This window comes from Haliotis rufescens, unplaced genomic scaffold (genome assembly GCF_023055435.1).
Source record: "Haliotis rufescens isolate VD_foot unplaced genomic scaffold, xgHalRufe1.0.p SCAF_7, whole genome shotgun sequence".
Lineage (NCBI taxonomy): Eukaryota > Metazoa > Mollusca > Gastropoda > Lepetellida > Haliotidae > Haliotis > Haliotis rufescens.
The window spans coordinates 32,546,890-32,568,547 of record NW_025964361.1 but is presented as its reverse complement, the minus strand read 5'-3'; the positions used below and the strand labels follow the sequence as shown (position 1 = coordinate 32,568,547).

Genomic DNA, 21,658 nt, shown 5'->3' with positions numbered 1-21,658 from the left:
TGTATTCCTTTTTTGCAGAGACGTTCTAAAAGTGAACTGAAGGCAGTTTGAACATGGAGGATGAAGAGGAGGACATACACTCGTTGCTGCATTTGCGAAAACATCGGACAGCATTTGTCAGGATGGTATCCTGGGAAATTGGGAATAAGGCTCAAAGACTGCCAAAAAGGAAAAAGTCTGAAGTAGTCATGGGAAAGACTGGAAATACAGACTCTGGAACTGATTCCGATAGTGTTAAACTGGATGAATCAGAAACAAGTGACATTGATGCAGAAGTTGAATGTGACAGTGAGAGCAACGAGGGAGAATATTCTTCAGCAGAGGAAACAACTGACACTGTCATAAACGAATTAGTTGCAAGCAATAAAACCAAAGAAGAGATTAGAATGGAAGTATTATTGGATGAATCTGACCTGCAAGTGCATGAACCTGAGACTCAGCATTACAGGGCTCCCAACAAGAGGCAGAAACGCAAGAAGAGGGCACGCAGACGTGAAGACATGGAGTCAGCCATTCCCTTCAGGAATGTTGAAATCCTTGATTTTGATTGTTTGAACTTGGACAGTGAGGTGGAGGTGACTGTTCAAAGGAAGATACCAAGCTTGGTGGAGATATGTATGAAGACATTGTGGGAGTTTAACTTGGTGAGAACTGGAAGTACAAATGTTTCACAAAAACCTGATATTCCTGCAGGGATGCAGCATGAATTGTTTATGTGGAGATCGAGCCAGCACACGGCAACTGCCCAACTGAAGTGGCTTTACCGGTTGCTGGGCCAGGGAGAGGAATCGTTACAGACTAATTCATATTACATGTTAGAGGAGGTCACAGACGAGGAAGGTGCTGGTTTGAGGCAGTCAGTGTTACAAAGGGCAACTCGCACTGTGTGGAACTGTAAAGTCTTGGGTTATGAGGAGTCTCAGAACTTTATGGAGTACAGTGGGACAGAGGCGTCTGATTGGCTGCCCTATAGCTACATGAACAATACAGAAATAGGCCCATTATTGAATCATGTCTCATATTGGTGGAAGTTCCCTACTTCCTTGTTGTCAGGTAAAAGCCAATGCAGGAATCCTCATGCACACCTTCCTTGTTTGTCCAGGGTGTTATATCTCCATTCTATTATGATAATATATTTGACCAATTCCTTACCATTGCTTTCTTTTGAAACCGACCGGTGAAGATCTGGGGTAGAAAAGGTCTCCAGCAACCCATGCTTGAAGTGAATGGCAACTATGCTTGTTGTAAGAGGCGACTAACGAGTGGGGTTGGTCAGGCTCGCTGACTTGGTTGATGCTTGTCATCATATCCCAATTGCGTGGATAGATGCTCATGATGTCAATCACTGGATTGTTTGGTCCAGACTCGATTATTTACAGACCGCCGTCAGAAAGCTGGAATATTGCTGAGTGCGGCGTTAAACAACAAACAAACAAACAAATCTTTTGAAACCAACTGGCACAGACACGGTGCTGACAGACCCGAGGACATAATCAGGGTGAACCTTGGATTGGATTATTCAACCAGCAGAACACATTACATCCTTCGTTATCCTGTGTATTTCTATACTATTGCCCTAAACTCATTTCCTGCCCTAGCTTCAGCTCATGTTTGTATGGGAACTGATGTAACACTCTCCATCACACTTATCATCATCAGGGGCGGTCAGGTAGCCTAGTGGTTAAAGTGTTCGCTCGTCACGCTGAAAACCCGGGTTCGATTTCCTGATAAGTTTGTAATGATGTCATTGTTCCTCTGATGGTGTCAGTCATTGTTCCCTTGACAGTGTCAGTCATTGGTCCTCTGATGGCGTCAGTCATTGTTCCTCTGATGGTGTCAGTCATTGTTCCCTTGACAGTGTCAGTCATTGTTCCCTTGACAGTGTCAGTCATTGTTCCTCTAAAGGTGTCCGTCATTGTTCCTCTGATGGTGTCAGTCATTGTTCCTCTGATGGTGTCAGTCATTGTCCTCTGATGGTGACAGTCATTATTCCTCTGATGGTGTCAGTCATTGCTCCTCTGATGGTGTCGGTCATTGTTCCTCGGATGGTGTCAGTCATTGTTCTTCTGATGGTGTCAGTCATTGTCCTCTGATGGTGTCAGTCATTGTTCCTCTGATGGTGTCAGTCATTGTCCTCTGATGGTGACAGTCATTGTTCCTCTAAAGGTGTCAGTCATTGTCCTCTAAAGGTGTCCGTCATTTTTCCTCTGATGGTGTCAGTCATTGTTCCTCTGATGGTGTCAGTCATTGTCCTCTGATGGTGACAGTCATTATTCCTCGGATGGTGTCAGTCATTGCTCCTTTAAAGGTGTCAGTCATTGTTCCTCTAAAGGTGTCAGTCATTGTCCTCCGATGGTGACAGTCATTGTTCCTCTGATGGTGTCAGTCATTGTTCCTCTGATGGTGTCAGTCATTGTCCTCCGATGGTGACAGTCATTGTTCTTCTGATTGTGTCAGTCATTGTTCTTCTGATGGTGTCAGTCATTGTTCCTCTGATGGTGTCAGTCATTGTTCCTCTGATGGTGTCAGTCATTGTCCTCCAATGGTGACAGTCATTGTTCCTCTGATGGTGTCAGTCATTGTTCCTCTGATCGTGTCAGTCATTGTCCTCTGATGGTGTCAGTCATTGTTCCTCGGATGGTGTCAGTCATTGTTCCTCTGATGGTGTCAGTTATTTTTCCTCTGATGGTGTCAGTCATTGTTCCTCTGATGGTGTCAGTCATTGTTCCTCTGATGGTGTCAGTCATTGTCCTCCGATGGTGACAGTCATTGTTCCTCTGATGGTGTCAGTCATTGTTCCTCTGATGGTGTCAGTCATTGTCCTCCGCTGGTGACAGTCATTGTTCTTCTGATCGTGTCAGTCATTGTCCTCTGATGTTGTCAGTCATTGTTCCTCTGATGGTGTCAGTCATTGTTCTTCTGATGGTGTCAGTCATTGTCTTCTGATGGTGTCCGTCATTGTTCCTCTGATGGTGTCAGTCATTGTTCCTCTGATGGTGTCAGTCATTGTCCTCCGCTGGTGACAGTCATGTTCTTCTGATCGTGTCAGTCATTGTCCTCTGATGGTGTCAGTCATTGTTCCTCTAAAGGTGTCAGTCATTGTCCTCTAAAGGTGTCCGTCATTGTTCCTCTGATGGTGTCAGTCATTGTTCCTCTGATGGTGTCAGTCATTGTCCTCTGATGGTGACAGTCATTATTCCTCGGATGGTGTCAGTCATTGCTCCTTTAAAGGTGTCAGTCATTGTTCCTCTAAAGGTGTCAGTCATTGTCCTCCGATGGTGACAGTCATTATTCCTCGGATGGTGTCAGTCATTGCTCCTTTAAAGGTGTCAGTCATTGTTCCTCTAAAGGTGTCAGTCATTGTCCTCCGATGGTGACAGTCATTGTTCTTCTGATGGTGTCAGTCATTGTTCCTCTGATGGTGTCAGTCATTGTTCCTCTGATGGTGTCAGTCATTGTCCTCCAATGGTGACAGTCATTGTTCCTCTGATGGTGTCAGTCATTGTTCCTCTGATCGTGTCAGTCATTGTCCTCCGATGGTGACAGTCATTGTTCTTCTGATGGTGTCAGTCATTGTTCCTCTGATGGTGTCAGTCATTGTTCCTCTGATGGTGTCAGTCATTGTCCTCCAATGGTGACAGTCATTGTTCCTCTGATGGTGTCAGTCATTGTTCCTCTGATCGTGTCAGTCATTGTCCTCTGATGGTGTCAGTCATTGTTCCTCGGATGGTGTCCGTCATTGTTCCTCTGATGGTGTCAGTTATTTTTCCTCTGATGGTGTCAGTCATTGTTCCTCTGATGGTGTCAGTCATTGTTCCTCTGATGGTGTCAGTCATTGTCCTCCGATGGTGACAGTCATTGTTCCTCTGATGGTGTCAGTCATTGTTCCTCTGATGGTGTCAGTCATTGTCCTCCGCTGGTGACAGTCATTGTTCTTCTGATCGTGTCAGTCATTGTCCTCTGATGTTGTCAGTCATTGTTCCTCGGATGGTGTCAGTCATTGTTCTTCTGATGGTGTCAGTCATTGTCTTCTGATGGTGTCAGTCATTGTTCCTCTGATGGTGTCAGTTATGTTTCCTCTGATTGTGTCAGTCATTGTTCCTCTGATGGTGTCAGTCATTGTTCCTCTGATGGTGTCAGTCATTGTCCTCCGATGGTGACAGTCATGTTCTTCTGATCGTGTCAGTCATTGTCCTCTGATGGTGTCAGTCATTGTTCCTCTGATGGTGTCAGTCATTGTTCTTCTGATGGTGTCAGTCATTGTCTTCTGATGGTGTCAGTCATTGTTCCTCTGATGGTGTCAGTCATTGTCCTCTGATGGTGACAGTCATTGTTCCTCTAAAGGTGTCAGTCATTGTCCTCTGATGGTGTCGGTCATTAGTTCCTCTGATTGTAAATCATTGCTCTTCTGATGTGGTGTTAACTTAAATGCTGTCGATGTTGATAATGATGATAATATTGTTACAGCTGTTGTTTTCCAGGTTTATCAAGTGTGTTAGATCTAATGCTACCTCAGCAAAACACTGCCATGACCAAGTCTTGCAAGTCTACCAAATCTACCAATTATGCGAAGTCTATCATATCGCCAATGTCAACAAGAAATAAGAGTATGGCCACACCCCTCAGTCTCATTGGGAAATCACTAAGCCAAAGGTAAATCTACATGCATAAGCACAACAGAATGTATCACAAATGTCAAACCACTTGTGATTATATTTTATGATGAAGTCATAATACTTTTTGGTGAAATTTTGATAATTGTATTTTTGTCATTTATACTGAAACAGAATAGGTTGTGTGCCTCGGCTCCACACAGGACCTGATAATTCACCCTTAGAAATGAAGAGTTCTCTTTGCATTTATGATCAACATATATACCGTATTCGACCTAATACGCACCCAGGGCGCTCTCAAAATTAGAAATAGGGGGCTCTTATTAGAATGGTATTTTGGTGAGAAAAAAAACAGAGTTGAAAGATAAATCCCGTGGTTTATGCTGACAGCCTGAAAATGTCTGTATAGGACAGACATATTTTTCCAGAATTTAATTGCCCATAATTAAGGGTGCATATAACACATGAGTGCGTATTATGCACGAATAAATAAGTCTTGTGTACATTGATCAATTGGAAAGGGTGCTAATTGGGATTGTTCACTAGCCAATATATTAACAAATATCGCTGTGGGCGCTTATTAGAGCGGGGCGCTTATTACGTCGAATACGGTATGTATCATTGATGCATCTGTATTTATGTTTGCGTAACCTAGTGGTTTCTTCACTCCGTATATTGATACCTGACAAGGGTACAAAGAACAACATTAATGTCTCCCGCCTTGATATTACTGGAATATTGCTGGTATCGCTAGGATATTGCTGGAATATTGCTAGAATATTGCTAGGATAGTGCTGTATTTTTGCTAGAATATTGCTAGGATATGGCTGTTATGTTGCTTACATATTGCTGAAATATTGCTGGGATAGTGCTGACATATTGCTGAAATATTGCTGGGATAGTGCTGACATATTGCTGAAATATTTCTGGGATAGTGCTGACATATTGCTGAAATATTTCTGGAATATTGCTAGTATATTGCTCAAATATTGCTGGAATGGCCCTGGAATATTGCTAGAAGCCCTCCTTCCTAATTCCATCTTTGTTCAATGTTGTGTGGCAGGTACCCCCTGGTGGTGAAGTATGTGTTCCAGGAGGCTGTTCCCTACACACTGTGGGCCAGAGGGGATGTCGACCTGGCCCTGCAGCACTTCCACAGCCTGGCTAAACAGGCCTCAGGTAGTGGTCTCTGACACAGTTCACAACACTGCTCCTCATTGGAGGAACTTGCAAGTACTTACTTCAGAATACACAATGCCATTTAGAAAGTGGTCAAATGTAATGAATGTTATATTTGGGATAACACTTTCTTAGTAAAGTACAGATTCTCGTACATTGTTGGGTTGAGTCCCGTCCGGGATTCGAACCCACACTTGCCAGAGTGAGGCACCTAATCGCCAGCACACAAAGTCAGCGATCTAACCCACTCAGCCACCGAGGCTTCCACAAAAATGAAAGTCTGACAACTGGTAGTCTAGATCACGTACTTTGAGTACCCCTCTGACAAGTGTAAATTGGCACGGCTCCCATGGCCGAAAGCTATGAATACTAATCCCGGACGGGACTCAACCCAAAAAAGTACGAGAATCTGTACTTTACTAAGAAAGTGTAAGGGCATTTTGTATTCATAGCTTTCATAACATTCATTATACTTACTTCAGAGTTTCATAAACATGTTCCGTTTCAAAGAAAATGTGAAACAAGCTTAATTACATCATTTAAAACTGTTTCACAGTACTATATGCTATACTGCTCAGGGCCCTGTTCTACAAAGTGACCGTATCACTATGATTATAATAAACCAAAGTGACCCGGGATGATCTTGGGTGGAATAGGTTTTCAGCAACCCATGCTTTCCATAAATGGCAACTATGCTTGTCGCAAGATGCGACAACGGGATCGGGTGGTCAAGATTGCTGACTTGGTTGATGCACTTCATCATATCCCAATTGCGTGGATCGATGCTCATGATGTCAATCACTGGATTGACTGGTTCAGACTCACTTATTTAGAGACTGCTGTCATATACCTGGAATATTGCTGAGTGCGGTGTTAAACATCAAACAAACAAACAAACAAACAAACAAACAAACATAAGTCAGTGTTAAAGTAATGGAGTATTGTCTTAGATCTAAGGTCCCTTTGTGGGGTCCACTGGTTCGCCCCGATTATGTTTCTAGGTTTGTCAGCGCCATACCCGTGCTCGTGGGTTTCACCGAAGTGGTAAACATCTGAGACCTGCATCACTTCGGGCTTTCCTCCCACATTAAGCTGACACGACGCGATATAACTGGAATAATGTTAACAGCGGCGTTAAACCCAACTCACCCACTCACACACTTTGTGGGGTCCCTAAATACTATATACTAATATTTTATCAATCTTTTTCTGTAACATGTTTAATCAAAGCAGTTTAAACAGTCCTCATTATAGGGACAAAAAATGTTTTCTTGTATATCCTATAGTTAATGTTTGACATCAACAGGATATCGGCGAGCGATGTATCTCAGCGAGGGGGCTCGACTGTGTGCATTTGTTGGGGAGACGGAGATGGCGCGAGACTTCTATAAGGAGTCTGCAGATGCTGTGATTGGTAGAATAAAGGGAGGTAACCAGGACGAGCAGGAGGTCATCACTCAGAGGTCTCTCCTGATGACAAACTTGGGTGACCAAGGGTGGGTGATATTATGTACAGTGTTAATCTAGATGTCATCTTGTGATCATAGATTCCATAGTTACTTATATAAACCCTATAAGAAGCTTAGATTGTCATGCTATTTTGGCATGGCAGGGTTTTCCTTGCTGTAATTACTTGTGCAAAGTGTTGTAAACAAGCAGCTGTGGTCTTGAAGACTTCCATACTTCCCCTGTGCACAGCGATTGCCTCCCTTGGGGTTTCTTGGCCAGAATAGATTCTCTCTACCCAAATTAATGTATCCCTTTTTGATTCTTGGTCAGAATAGATTCTCAGATTCCACAGTCTTGTCCGAAGAACTGACAGCAATTTGGTCATGTGGTCACGATGCCATGTTATTTGTCTAGTCCAGGCTCAATTAATTACAGGCTGCCATGATTTAGCTGTGATATTGTAATATGTCTTCTCTCTCTCACTCACTCACTCACTCACTCACTCACTCACTCACTCACTCACTCACTCACTCACTCACTCACTCACTCACTCACTCACTCACTCACTCACTCACTCACTCACTCACTCTCCAGATGGAGCTCCTGTTATAATGTTGGAGATATTATGTATGTGGTGGAAATATCATGCGTGTGTTGGCGATATCATGCATGATTTGGTAATATCATTCATGATACATGTCCATGTCTCCAGGCCGATGACAGAAGAGAAGGCGGAGATGGCATCAGCATCATGGAGAGCGACGCTGCAACACACCACCACCGCACCGCATACAACTTCTCTCCGAGCAGTCGAATCTCACTTCTGCTTTCACTCAGGAACAAACAGAAGACGAGGTACATGTCTGAGATTACCCTACATTTCAATGTTTCAATGTTCCATTTCAAATGCCTTACAGGAACTCCACACACTTACAAATAGATCTGTCAAAACATTTGTGACACATCTCTCATTGCAAAGTTGTGTCCATAGTCCGAGCAGTCGAATCTCGAATCTCACTTCTGCTTTCACTCAGGAACAAACAGAAGACGAGGTACATGTCTGAGATTACCCTACATTTCAATGTTTCAATGTTCCATTTCAAATGCCTTACAGGAACTCCACACACTTACAAATAGATCTGTCAAAACATTTGTGACACATCTCTCATTGCAAAGTTGTGTCCATAGTCGTGCCATGGATCCACCCAGATTTGATTTTTCAGAAATAATTTGACATACGGAAGAGATGAAAGTCAGCAGAGCACATTAAGCTAACAGCCAGGGAGTAATGATTTACTGTCCAAAGCAGTGTTAAAACCAACCCACTTTCTCACTTCGTCACACTGATGGACAGCAATGTCTCCTCGTGGAACCACACCTTGCAAAATGTGGACTCGCAGTTGTCGGGTGTCCTTTGCATGACCTACCTTATTTGGAATATTTAATTTCTTTTGGACTTCCTGGAGGTTGAGGTCATGCCATTGTCCATGCTCTGAAATGTGATACAAACTGTAGGCCTAATAGCCTGATTGTATTCATTGGAACAGGGGCGTTGGGGTAGCCTTGTGGTTAAAGTGGTCTTCACGCTGAAGCCCAAGGTTCAATTCCCCAAATGGGTAAAATGTGTGAAGCCCATTTCTGGTGTCCCTCACTGTGGTATTACTGGAATATTGCTGAAAACAGCATAAATCCTTGGTCACTCATTGGAAAAAATTGTCATGTAAATTTGATATGCGTGATTCAATTTAATTATTTGCAAACAACCATACATTTATCCAGCTGATCGGACTTGTAGTGCATTCTATTTGCAACCATTTTCGGTTTTATGCATGACGATGTTTTGCATCTGGTAAAACCTTGTTGATAGTTTAAATAAAGATTTTATTTTCATGCAGATGTCAGTACATTGAGTCATCTGAAGGAAGGCCTGTGTTGGATCAAGTCTCTCCAGGGCTGCTGTCCCATGCTCACACTCCATCAGGCCGTGGTGGAGGCGTGGCTGGGATGGCCGACAGATGCTGACACCACGCTGAGACACATTGGGTAACTCACTCACTCACTCACTCACTCACTCACTCACTCACTCACTCACTCACTCACTCCATCAGGCTGTGGTGGAGGCATGGCTGGGATGGGCGACAGATGCTGACACCACACTGACACATTGGGTAACTCACTCACTCACTCACTCACTCACTCACTCACTCACTCACTCACTCACTCACTCACTCCATCAGGCTGTGGTTGAGGCGTGGCTGGGATGGGCGACAGATGCTGACACCACACTGACACACATTGGGTAACTCACTCACTCACTCACTCACTCACTCCATCAGGCTGTGGTGGAGGCGTGGCTGGGATGGGCGACAGATGCTGGCACCACACTGAGACACATTGGGTAACTCACTCACTCACACACTCACTCACTCACTAACTCACTCCATCAGGCTGTGGTGGAGGCGTGGCTGGGATGGGCGACAGATGCTGACACCACACTGAGACACATTGGGTAACTCACTCACTCACTCACTCACTCACTCACTCACTCACTCACTCCATCAGGCTGTGGTGGAGGCGTGGCTGGGATGGGCGACAGATGCTGACACCACACTGAGACACATTGGGTAACTCACTCACTCACTCACTCACTCACTCACTCACTCACTCACTCACTCACTCACTCCATCAGGCTGTGTTGGAGGCGTGGCTGGGATGGGCGACAGATGCTGACACCACACTGACGCACATTGGGTAACTCACTCACTCTCTCACTCACTCCATCAGGCTGTGGTGGAGGCGTGGCTGGGATGGGCGACAGATGCTGACACCACACTGACACACATTGGGTAACTCACTCACTCACTCACTCACTCACTCACTCACTCACTCACTCACTCACTCACTCACACACTCACTCACTCACTCACACACTCACTCACTCACTCCATCAGGCTGTGGTGGAGGCGTGGCTGGGATGGGCGACAGATGCTGACACCACACTGACACACATTGGGTAACTCACTCACTCACTCACTCACTCACTCACACACTCACTCACTCACTCACACACTCACTCACTCACTCACTCACACACTCACTCACTCACTCACACACTCACTCACTCACTCACTCACTCCATCAGGCTGTGGTGGAGGCGTGGCTGGGATGGGCGACAGATGCTGACACCACACTGACACACATTGGGTAACTCACTCACTCACTCACTCACTCACTCACTCACTCACACACTCACTCACTCACTCACACACTCACTCACTCACTCACTCACTCCATCAGGCTGTGGTGGAGGCGTGGCTGGGATGGGCGACAGATGCTGACACCACACTGACACACATTGGGTAACTCACTCACTCACTCACTCACTCACTCACTCACTCACTCACTCACTCACTCCATCAGGCTGTGGTGGAGGCGTGGCTGGGATGGGCGACAGATGCTGACACCACACTGACACACATTGGGTAACTCACTCACTCACTCACTCACTCACTCACTCACTCACTCACTTACTCAATCACTAACCATCAGCCTGTGGTGTAGGCGTGACAGATGCCGACACCTAACAGAGACACATTGGGTAACTCGCTCACTCACTCACTCACTCACTCACTCAGTGTGTGGTGTAGGCGTGACAGATGCCGACACCACACTGAGACACATTAGGTAACTCACTCAATCACTCAATCACTCAATCACTCACTCACTCACTCACTCAGTCTGTGGTGTAGGCGTGACAGATGCCGACACCACACTGATACACATTAGGTAACTCACTCACTCACTCACTCACTCACTCACTCACTCACTCACTCAGTCTGTGGTGTAGGCGTGACAGCTGCCGACACCACACTGAGACACATTAGGTAACTCACTCACTCACTCACTAACTCACTCACTCAGTCTGTGGTGTAGGCGTGACAGCTGCCGACACCACACTGAGACACATTGGGTAACTCACTCACTCAAACCTTAAGGCAGTGGTGGAGGCTTGGCTGACACCACACTCATTCACTCATTCACTCATTCACTCACTCATTCAATCAATCACTCACTCACTCCATCAGGCTGTGGTGAAGGCAGACTCACTCACTCATTCACTATGTAGAATTCTACATGCTATCATTTTTGTTATAGTTATGGGGTGCTTTCTCTCTGTTTCAGTACACGTGCTATGTGGTTATGTGAGAAACAGGTGAACATCTTTGAGCTGGCGAAGGTCAAGGCTGTTTGTGCCCAGCCCTTGAAAGTGGTGTGGCGGACCCAGCTGGGACACATGCGGCTTGTATCGGGGCAGTATGTATTCCATCTCTTCACTCACTCACAACTAAGGGGATGTGGGTGGCCAGCCAACTGAAGCACTGCAACTTGTGGAACCATGGTTGCATCCCTCAAGTGTGACAGAATCCTATGATGATGGGTTGTAATCCCAGATACTTGGTTTGTCTGCACCAGTCCTGTGTTTTTCACCTAAGTGGTCAACACCTCTGACCTAAATTTCACACTTGGAATAGACAACAAACTGTATTTACCATAATAGGTGCCCCAGGTGCTAAGAAAATAGACAAATCTGACCACTTATTGAAACTCCACACAACAAGTTGAATTTGTTTTCAAGAGATCTAGTGGAAGATGAAACTCTTTTGATAAAAGGGGCGGTCAGGTAGCCTAGTGGTTTAAGCATTTGCTCGTCACGCAAAAGAGTGGGGTTCAATTCCCTACATGGGTACAATGTGTGAAGCCATTTCTGGTGTCCCCTGCCGTGATGTTGCTGGAATATTGCTAAGAGTGGGGTAAAACCATACTCACTTACTCACTTTTGATGATAGTTGCTACCAGTTATACACCCAAGGAAAAGAATTTATGGATGTCAACTTCTGTATTATGGGGAACACAACATTTCGGAGTATATACTGACTCACCCGATCAAGGAGTAAGAATATAATCTGAAAAGTTGTGTTCCTCATAATACAGAAGTTGACATCCATAAATTATCTTCCTTATGTGGTTCACTTCTGAATTCCTTAATTATACACCCCTCCTGCACTCTGTAATATTCTGTAGATAAGTGTTTGTCCTTTTACAGGGACACTTATAAAGATTACTTACTGATTGGTCTGAGAGTTAAATCTGATGCCCTCAAAATGGCCTGTCTTATCTAATATTGTGCCTGTCTTGCACACAGAATATTTGAATTGATTATATTGTACATAACAAATGCCTGAGATTTCAGTTGTACTTTAACTATTAATGACAAGATGTCCAACACAACACCTTCTGTGTAGTGAAGATGTGTTCAATCTTATTAAAATCAGATCTTAGTTCTCGCTGCCGCTAAGCAAAGATCTGAGGATATCCATCATGGATGAACAACCTTTCGGGAATTTTCACTGACCAATGAAATGACTAACAAGAAGTCAACATTAGCCAATCAGAAAGCAGTTTTCTCAAGGTTTACGGCACTATGAATACACACAAGCACTATTTACAAGTAGCAACTTCCATTACAGACTACGCTCTGAAATAATATCAATTCAAAATTTGAAAACTGAACAACAGAAATTTCTAGAATGTCTAACAGATGGCCGATATTGTATGGCAGTATTTCCCATGGGCTATGGAATGTCTATTCTGTTTGAGATGTTTATCCTATTGAAGTGAGAGATTGACGATGACTTTGACGGAATCAGTCATACAGCTGTAACTGTCTTTCGGAATAACCCATATTAACCTGTTCGAGGTTGCATAATAAGAAAACACATTCTGACTGTAACTTTCTTGATTGGTAAGCGATGCTCTGATTGGTCATTCTGACTCGACCAATAATGGGATGTCCTCAGATCCTTGTTTAGCAGTAACGAGATGTGATTTAAAAGAAATCGAGATATGTTACATACAGAAGTATTACCTGATGTTTTCAGACAATGTTATGAAGCTGACTTCATAGCACAGACAAACCTGCATCTACATTTGACAACAGACGGCTTCCTGTCAGGTGACCTCCAGATGGTGCTGCCACCTATCAGGGCCCTTAACCTGGATCCTTACACAGGGTAGGTGATTGGTGTACTCTCAATACAAGCTAACGAAATCTAGACTTGCCAAAGTATTGAAGAACCTGTCGAGAGTTTGGAGATATTTTTGTTTCAGGGTTTGTGTTCGAGACCAGCACAATGCTATACCAGTCAGTTGTTCATATGACAATGTGCACTCTCTGTGTTCCGGTATTCATGTGTTCCAGCCTCTGTCCACTGTTCCCTGGCTATGACAATGAGTAATCTCTGTGTTCCAGTATTTATGTGTTCCAGCCTCTGTCCACTGTTCCCTGGCTATGACAATGAGTAATCTCTTTGTTTCAGTGTCCATGTGTTCCAGCCTCTGTCCACTGTTCCCTGGCTATGACAATGAGTAATCTCTTTGTTTCAGTGTTCATGTGTTCCAGCCTCTGTCCACTGTTCCCTGGCTATGACAATGAGTAATCTCTGTGTTCCAGTATTTATGTGTTCCAGCCTCTGTCCACTGTTCCCTGGCTATGACAATGAGTAATCTCTTTGTTTCAGTGTTCATGTGTTCCAGCCTCTGTCCACTGTTCCCTGGCTATGACAATGAGTACCGTATTTTCTTGAGCATAATGCGCACCCATGTATAATGCGCACCCCTCTAGCGGATTCAGTATTTTTATTAAAAAAAAATTTGCTTATCAAGCACAGAAAACAATTACACCGTACCTCTTCAGCGAAGTCCGGTAAACGAACGGGTGATGAGAAACTTGGTCAGTACAAATTCGAAAATTTGAGATAAAAAATCATCAGACATGTTGATTTACCGTTTAAATTGTATTTTTTGTTCTGCTAGGCATTGTTTTACATCCAGGGATTAAGATTACCTTATGTATTTTCTCGTAAACTAAGCCGGAAAGAGCAATCAGCTGTTCACACGTTTTCTTGGAATCTACCGGTGATTTGGTCAAGACTCACCCAATGATAAAATTTTACAGTATTTTAATGCAAGGACCGGCAAAAATTTTTATCTGAATCTATTTTTTTATCAGGAAATATTCCAATATCTTGTTGCAGCTTTTACTACCCGGTAATCTCTGTGTTCCAGTATTCATGTGTTCCAGCCTCTATCCACTGTTCCCTGGCTATGACATAAGTAATCTCTGTGTTCCAGTATTCATGTGTTCCAGTCTGTGTCCACTGTTCCCTGGCTATGACAATGAGTAATCTCTGTGTTCCAGTATTCATGTGTTCCAGCCTCTGTCCACTGTTCCCTGGCTATGACAATGAGTACTGTATTTTCTTGAGCATAATGCGCACCCATGTATAATGCGCACCCCCCTCTAGCTGATTCAGTATTTTTATAAAAAAAAAATTTGCTTATCAAGCACAGAAAACAATTACACCGTACCTCTTCAGCGAAGTCCGGTAAACGAACGGGTGATGAGAAATATAACTGGAATAATGTTAAAAGCGGCGTTAAACCCAACTCACTCACTCACTCATGTGTTCCAGCCTCTGTCCACTGTTCCCTGGCTATGACATAAGTAATCTCTGTGTTTCAGTGTCCATGTGTTCAAGACACTGTCCACTGTTCCCCAGCCCTGGCACTCCCTCAACTCCTGCAGTGTTCTCTTAGAGGCCTTCAACTACAATGGTATGGTGTTTTGGTTGTAATAACTTGATTTGCAAATCTGCCTGTCACAAGTTTCACAAAAGTAGATTAAAACTGATACTTCTTACCTAATCTGTCTAACTTATTGCAATGATAAAAAAAATCAAACTAGGTCAATATGGGAAAGACTTTAAGCCTTTGACAATCTCATTAAAATCAGATCAAAGTTCTCGCTTAACAGTATTCCACTGAAATGACTAACAAGAAGTCAACATCAGTCAATTAGAAAGCAGCTTTCTCGTGTTTTACGGCACACGTTTCAACCTGGCGACTTCCATTTCTGACTATGCTGGAAAAATATGTTGACACAGTTCTTGATTAAAATTTTGAAAACTGAACAAATGAACATTCTGGAATGTCTAATATATGGTTGAGATTGCATGGCAGTGCTTCCCATGTACTGTGCAACGCCTCCTCCGTTCAAATGTTTATCCCACGGAAGCAAGAGATTGGTGATAATTTTGACGGAATCAGTCGTACATCCGTAATTGTCATTCGGAATACCCTGTGTTAACCATTTTTTGAGGTTGCATGATTAGAAAACACATTCTGACTGTCACTTTCATGATCTGGTAAGCGACTCTTTGATTGTTCAGCTGAAAGGTCGTTCTGACGTGACCCGTAATGGGATGTTCTAAGATCTTTGTTCTGCTATAGGGAGAACTAAGTTGAGATTGACCCTTTGACATTGTTAAACATGTTATTTTTTTTCACCTTTCCAACAGTTCTTTTCAGAAATGACTTTAAAACAATGTTTCTAAAATTTATCTTTATTATTTCATTTCCTTGGTCTTTCCGGGGGCATGGGTGACTCAGTCATCCAAGGCGCCGCAATTTATTGTGCATAGTTGTGTCAACTTGGGCACAGCAGAAGCCTATGATTTTTGGTTCAAATCCTGGTTTGCCCCAATTGTTTCTAAGTTGTCAGCACCATATCTGTGCCTGTGGGTTTCACCAAGTGGTAAACGTCTGAGACCTGCATTACTTTAGGCTTTCCACCTATGTTTAGCTGACATGCCATGATATAGCTGGAATACTGTTAAAAGCAGCTTGAAGCCCAGCTCACTCACTCACTCATGGGGGTCGGTTCACACAACAGAACAGTATGCACTTCCACGCATGCTCGCAAGTTTAGCTGTCATACCATGATATAGCTGGAATACTGTTAAAAGCGGCTCATTCATGGGCGTCAGTTCACACAACCGCACAGGCACGCACTCACGCACGCACTTTGCCAGATTTTACTTGATTACAAATGAACGTATTAACATAAGTTTGGATGCATAAATTTGGTGTTTGCTTGTTTGTTGTTTAACGCCGCACTCAGCAATATTCCAGTCTGGACCAGACAATCCAGTGATTGATATCCTGAGCATCGACCTACACAATTAGGATGCAATAACATGCATCAACCAAGTCTGCGAACCTGACCACCTAATCATGTTAGTCACCGCTTAAGACAAGCATAGTCGCCTTTTACAACAAGCGTGGGTTGCTAAAGACCTATTCTTCCCCGAATCTTCACGGGTTTTTGCACCTTATATTTTCAGGTGGATTTATTGCCCCAACCTTCGTGCAGCTGTATGAAAATGAGAGTGGAGACACAGTACAACTAGCTAGTAAAACTATTGCGATGAATGGCATACCGTTGCACGACTTTACATTCTTCTGGACAGCAGCCAATGGCAACAGGACAAAGTTGAACCTTTTCTCTCGTCTGAGAAAATCTGTTAGAGATGTAAGGAACTTGGACATTAACAGTTGGACAGTTGGTTGGACCTGTCCAGGGTTGAACGCTCACTCACTTACTCACTCACATTTGAAAATAGGATTTCTTTGGAAGATTAAATACTCTGCCTCAAGTGTTGTTGCACAAAATATGCTCTTAAATGCCGAAACATATTGCTATTGAATACTGAAACGTTTGACCTCAAAGATGTCAATACATGCACTTTGCTACTGAAGATTTTCCTCAAAATGTAAATACTGAAACAACTGTTCTTGTTGTAGGAAAAAGTATCTTATTTTGAGTCAACCCGGGATCCTGACATTACACAGTTTGTGGAGGGCAATGAGGAATGGGTGTCAGGCATGACACAATCCATTCACTACTGCTATAACAAGGCATTCACTATGGGCGGCAATGTGAGTACACCTTGTCAACTTCAGGGGCCCATATGGAGGGGGATATGTGAGTACACCTTGCAACTTCAGGGGCCCATATGGAGGGGGATATGTGAGTACACTTTGTCAACATCAGGGGTCCATATGGAGGGGGATATGTGAGTACACCTTGTCGACTTCATGGGCCCATAACGAGGGGGATATGTGAGTACACCTTGTCAACTTCAGGGGCCCATATGGAGGGGGATTTGTGAGTACACCTTGTCAACTTCAGGGGCCCATATGGAGGGGGATATGTGAGTACACCTTGGCAACTTCAGGGGCCCATATGGAGGGGGATATGTGAGTACACTTTGTCAACTTCAGGGGCCCATATGGAGGGGGATATGTGAATACACCTTGTCAACTTCAGGGGCCAATATCGAGGGGGATATATGAGTACACCTTGTCAACTTCAGGGGCCCATATCGAGGGGGATATGTGAGTACACCTTGTCAACTTCAGGGGCCCATATGGAGGGGGATATGTGAGTACACTTTGTCAACTTCAGGGGCCCATATGGAGGGGGATATGTGAGTACACTTTGTCAACTTCAGGGGCCCATATGGAGGGGGATATGTGAGTACACTTTGTCAACTTCAGGGGCCCATATGGAGGGGGATGTATGGAACTGTATTTAATTTTGTTGATCAATGTGACGATAAACCCTTATACTATCAATAAAAACGACAAGTGCACTTACTGTTGCTGCAACGCAGGTCACGAACTAGTCGAGATTTCTTGGATATCATCTGGATACTTATAGGGAAAAATCAATAACAAAGGCAACAATGAGGCCCGGGTAATTGCTGTGGATTAGTGCCCCTTTAAGGACTGTACACCTCGCTATTGACACATGTAACTCATTGTTAGTTTGTTGACTGTTAATTTTTAAGACTTATTGAAATAGTACTCACAACTAACCTTTTATGTTAATTGTGTAATCCCAACTAATCATCTTTTCAGGCACTTTGCTATGTTAAGCATTCTCTGAAGAAAATCAAGAAATTTGAAACTGCATTGAAGAAATCCCGAAACAAGAAAGCCCTTTTGAAACTTGAAGGTGCCAAAACAAAACTACGCGAGATGCAATGTGATAAGTTTGGGTTGGAGATTGTGGAGTACTTTGTGTACGGGGAAACACTCTTCCTGCTGCTGATGTGTGATGAGTGTACTGGCATCAAAGTTGTAAGTGAATTTCTTGTCTTATCAGGGTGGTGGGATAGCATTGTGTTATAAGCATCGGTGGCCCAGGTTTGATTCCTCACATGGGTAAGTTATGTGAAGCTCATTATTCCTCCTAATACCTTACTTCTACTACATCTTTGCCATTAAATTCCAGGAATGGCTGTAATCACACTATAAAATCTTAGATTTTCAACATATCTAATAGTTGTTAGGCAAACCCTATCCTCCGTACTAATGCAACTGCACATGCACGAGGCAGGAAAACGTCACTTCTTTCCTGTTTGGCCAGATATAAAGAATCAAATTTTTGTTAGGAGTACATTTGGGTGACAGGTCGTTGATGCAAGGGGTGCTGTCTCCCTAGAGAGGGGAGATCTGGTTGCCTGTCCCATCCTCCCCTGGATGAAAAGAAGAACATTTGGTTGACAAGAGGGAAGATCTGGTTGCCTGTCCCATCCTTCCCTGGATGAAAAGAAGAACATTTGGTTGACAAGAGGGAAGATCTGGTTGCCTGTCCCATCCTTCCCTGGATGAAAAGAAGAACATTTGGTTGACAAGAGGGAAGATCTGGTTGCCCGTCCCATCCTTCCCTGGATGAAAAGAAGAACATTTGGTTGACAAGAGGGAAGATCTGGTTGCCTGTCCCATCCTTCCCTGGATGAAAAGAAGAACATTTGGGTGACAAGTCGTTGTTGTAAGGGGTGCTGTCTCCCCTAGAGAGGGAAGATCTGGTTGCCTGTCCCATCCTTCCCTGGATGAAAAGAAGTACATTTGGTTGACAAGAGGGAAGATCTGGTTGCCTGTCCCATCCTCCCCTGGATGAAAAGGAGTACATTTGGTTGATAGGTCGTTGATGCAAGGGGTGCTGTCTCCCCTAGAGAGGGGAGATCTGGTTGCCTGTCCCAGGAGCAGGCGTACCTCACTGGACGTCAATCCACCGATGTGCATCTGGGCCTGACGGGGAAGGTGTGCACTCCAGGTGTGAAAGAAGCCTCAGAACCCACACATCCCCTTTAAACCTGAATGTGTTTTTAAAAACTATAACTTCATCCATGTCAGCACTAATCAACAAATGTCTTGCATCCATATCTCAGGAGATGTTGCAATTATAAAATACAGTCTCACAGCATGAAGATACTGGTAGGTCAAAATCAAAAGAGAAATCAAATTATGACAGGGCATTGTCAACCAGGGTTCACCACTCATCTTGTTAGGCCTTGTCTGCAGACTCTTCTGACCAAAAACATGTCATTAGCAAGTGTAGCAGGGCATGGAGTTATCCCACAGATGACATCCTTACCTTGTCAGCTTGCTGACGGGGTTAACCTCTCAGGTCATGTGGACAAGGCGTCCGACCTCGGATCAGACGGTCCGTGGTTCGAATCCCATCACAGGACTCGGTAATTTTATGGCCGCTACATTGGCACCCAACGTGGGGCTGAGCACGTTCATATTAAATTTGAGCAAATTAAGTCTCAGTACCCTACTATGCGGCCCGGGACGTGCCTTCTGTTGACGGGGGAGTATGTAGCAGGGCGTGGAGTCATCCCACAGATGACATCCTTACCTTGTCAGCTTGCTGACAGGGTTAACCTCTTTGGTCATGTGGACAAGGCGTCTGACCTCAGATCAGACGGTCCGTGGTTCAAATCCCATCACGGGACTCGGCCGCTACACAAGTATCACAAGTCTCACAAATCACTGTCTTACTGTAGTAGTGGGCAAGGCTCAGACGATGTGAGGTCAGCTTCATATCACAGTTATGCAGCACGTGCATCGTGCAGGTCAAGCCACAGGTCTCAGTAAGAGAAACACACAGGTCCCATTGAGAGTCCATGGTGCACATGATATCCCGGCACTTGAAACACATAGTGTGGGATCCATAGTAATCTGATGAGTTCCACATTTCTCACAGAGTAATGGAGAGTCCATTTTCAAAAACTCAACACAAACTCAGCTTGTGTGAATGATCTTGCAAGATGATGCTAAACTTTCAGATCATTTATTTAACTGTGCAAAATCTTTTAAGTATATATCAATGAAAGAATAAACCAAAATTGTGACTTTGAAAACTGGGGAAATTTTTTATTTCCTTGTTGCCCCAAGGTCATACAGAAAAGAAGATACATATTCTTGCTTTTCACTGGCGCAGTTTTGATACTACTACCCATGCAACTGCTCATTAGATAACTAAAAGTGAAGAGGACTTCTGATGAAAAATCTAAAGATGTTTACAGTGGGAGAACAGCCAAAACAGAAATTGTTGCTGTGATGTAATAGAGGTAAGGTATTCAAAGGAATTATGTGAGTTTGGATAGTCACAGTCATACCTATATTAATGAGTGAGTGAGTGAGTTGTGTTTCACACCACTTTTAACAGTATTCCAGTTATGTCATGGCATATCAGCTTGATGTGGGAAGAAAGTCTGAAGTGATGCAGGTGTCAGACATATACCACTCTGGTGCAACCCATGAGCACCGGCAGGTATGGTGCTGACAAACCTAGCTGAAACCAGAATTTGAATCCATGATCATAGGTTTCCAGTGTGCCCAAGGGACACAACTCTGCACAGCAAAGTGCCCTGCCTTAGATGGTTGGACTGCCCGTGCGTCCTCATATCTGTATGAAAACCAACTGACTTGAAAATAACATGTGATTGAACTATTGATTGCTATTGCTTCTACAGACTAAAGAAAAATTCTATTTATTTTACAGGTCTTCGATTGCAGCAACCTGGAAGCCTTTATGGATCCCAAGATCCAAGTAATTGTAAAAACAGGTCGAGAATACATACAAGGAGAGACAATCAGCAGACAGAGAAGTAACTGTATTGCCCATGGCCGTGTGATGTGGCTTGTGCTAGAGTCAGCAAGGAATAACAGGTGCCCCTTCAGTTCATCTTCCCGAGACAAGAGAGTTAACTGACTTTAAGTCCAGTTTCCATCCTTGCCGAACTAGGCTGGAATTACTGGGCACAATCCTAGCGCTACCAGTGGCTATTACCAGTTATGTCCCTTTTAAGCCTGTCCTATGGACCAATCAGATTCCACCTCTCTCATCACTTGCGTTTGCTTCACACAAAATGGTGGCGCCGAGTCAGGACGATCCGATCGATAATCAAGATCTATATTGTGATAAAATGGGTCTTACATCGTGAAATGCATCAAATCATGTGAGCACCTTGATTAAAAACATGAAAAGATTTGGAAAATATCTGCTGACAACGAGTTGGTGGTGCACATGCTTTGCAAATCCTGCAATCGACCGAAATCTGCACGACAGTTTACAAACCGGATTTCGATTTCGGTGAGCGATTTTGATTGGACTATGCATAGACTCGTTAGTCCAGCCAAAATGTAACTCCATAATACCA

The 21,658-nt window shown here is 43.8% G+C and overlaps 1 protein-coding gene across 4 annotated transcripts in view; it reads left to right on the top strand.

Moving 5' to 3' along the window:
- Positions 1-21,658, top strand: part of LOC124146019 — a 36,043-nt gene that overhangs the window by 4,842 nt on the left and 9,543 nt on the right. For 3 of the 4 annotated variants that reach the window (XM_046516048.2, XM_048387675.1, XM_046516047.2), the window contains exons 2-14: positions 19-1,053; positions 4,482-4,653; positions 5,677-5,795; positions 7,099-7,288; positions 7,954-8,096; positions 9,137-9,284; positions 11,424-11,555; positions 13,181-13,312; positions 14,824-14,915; positions 16,484-16,671; positions 16,944-17,078; positions 18,063-18,284; positions 21,001-21,167. In XM_046516048.2, the coding sequence (XP_046372004.2) occupies positions 54-1,053; positions 4,482-4,653; positions 5,677-5,795; positions 7,099-7,288; positions 7,954-8,096; positions 9,137-9,284; positions 11,424-11,555; positions 13,181-13,312; positions 14,824-14,915; positions 16,484-16,671; positions 16,944-17,078; positions 18,063-18,284; positions 21,001-21,167 (2,840 nt within the window). In that variant the 5' untranslated portion in view covers positions 19-53. The remainder of the gene's footprint in view (positions 1-18; positions 1,054-4,481; positions 4,654-5,676; positions 5,796-7,098; positions 7,289-7,953; positions 8,097-9,136; positions 9,285-11,423; positions 11,556-13,180; positions 13,313-14,823; positions 14,916-16,483; positions 16,672-16,943; positions 17,079-18,062; positions 18,285-21,000; positions 21,168-21,658) is intronic. The other variant, XM_046516049.2, reaches the window with a different exon arrangement.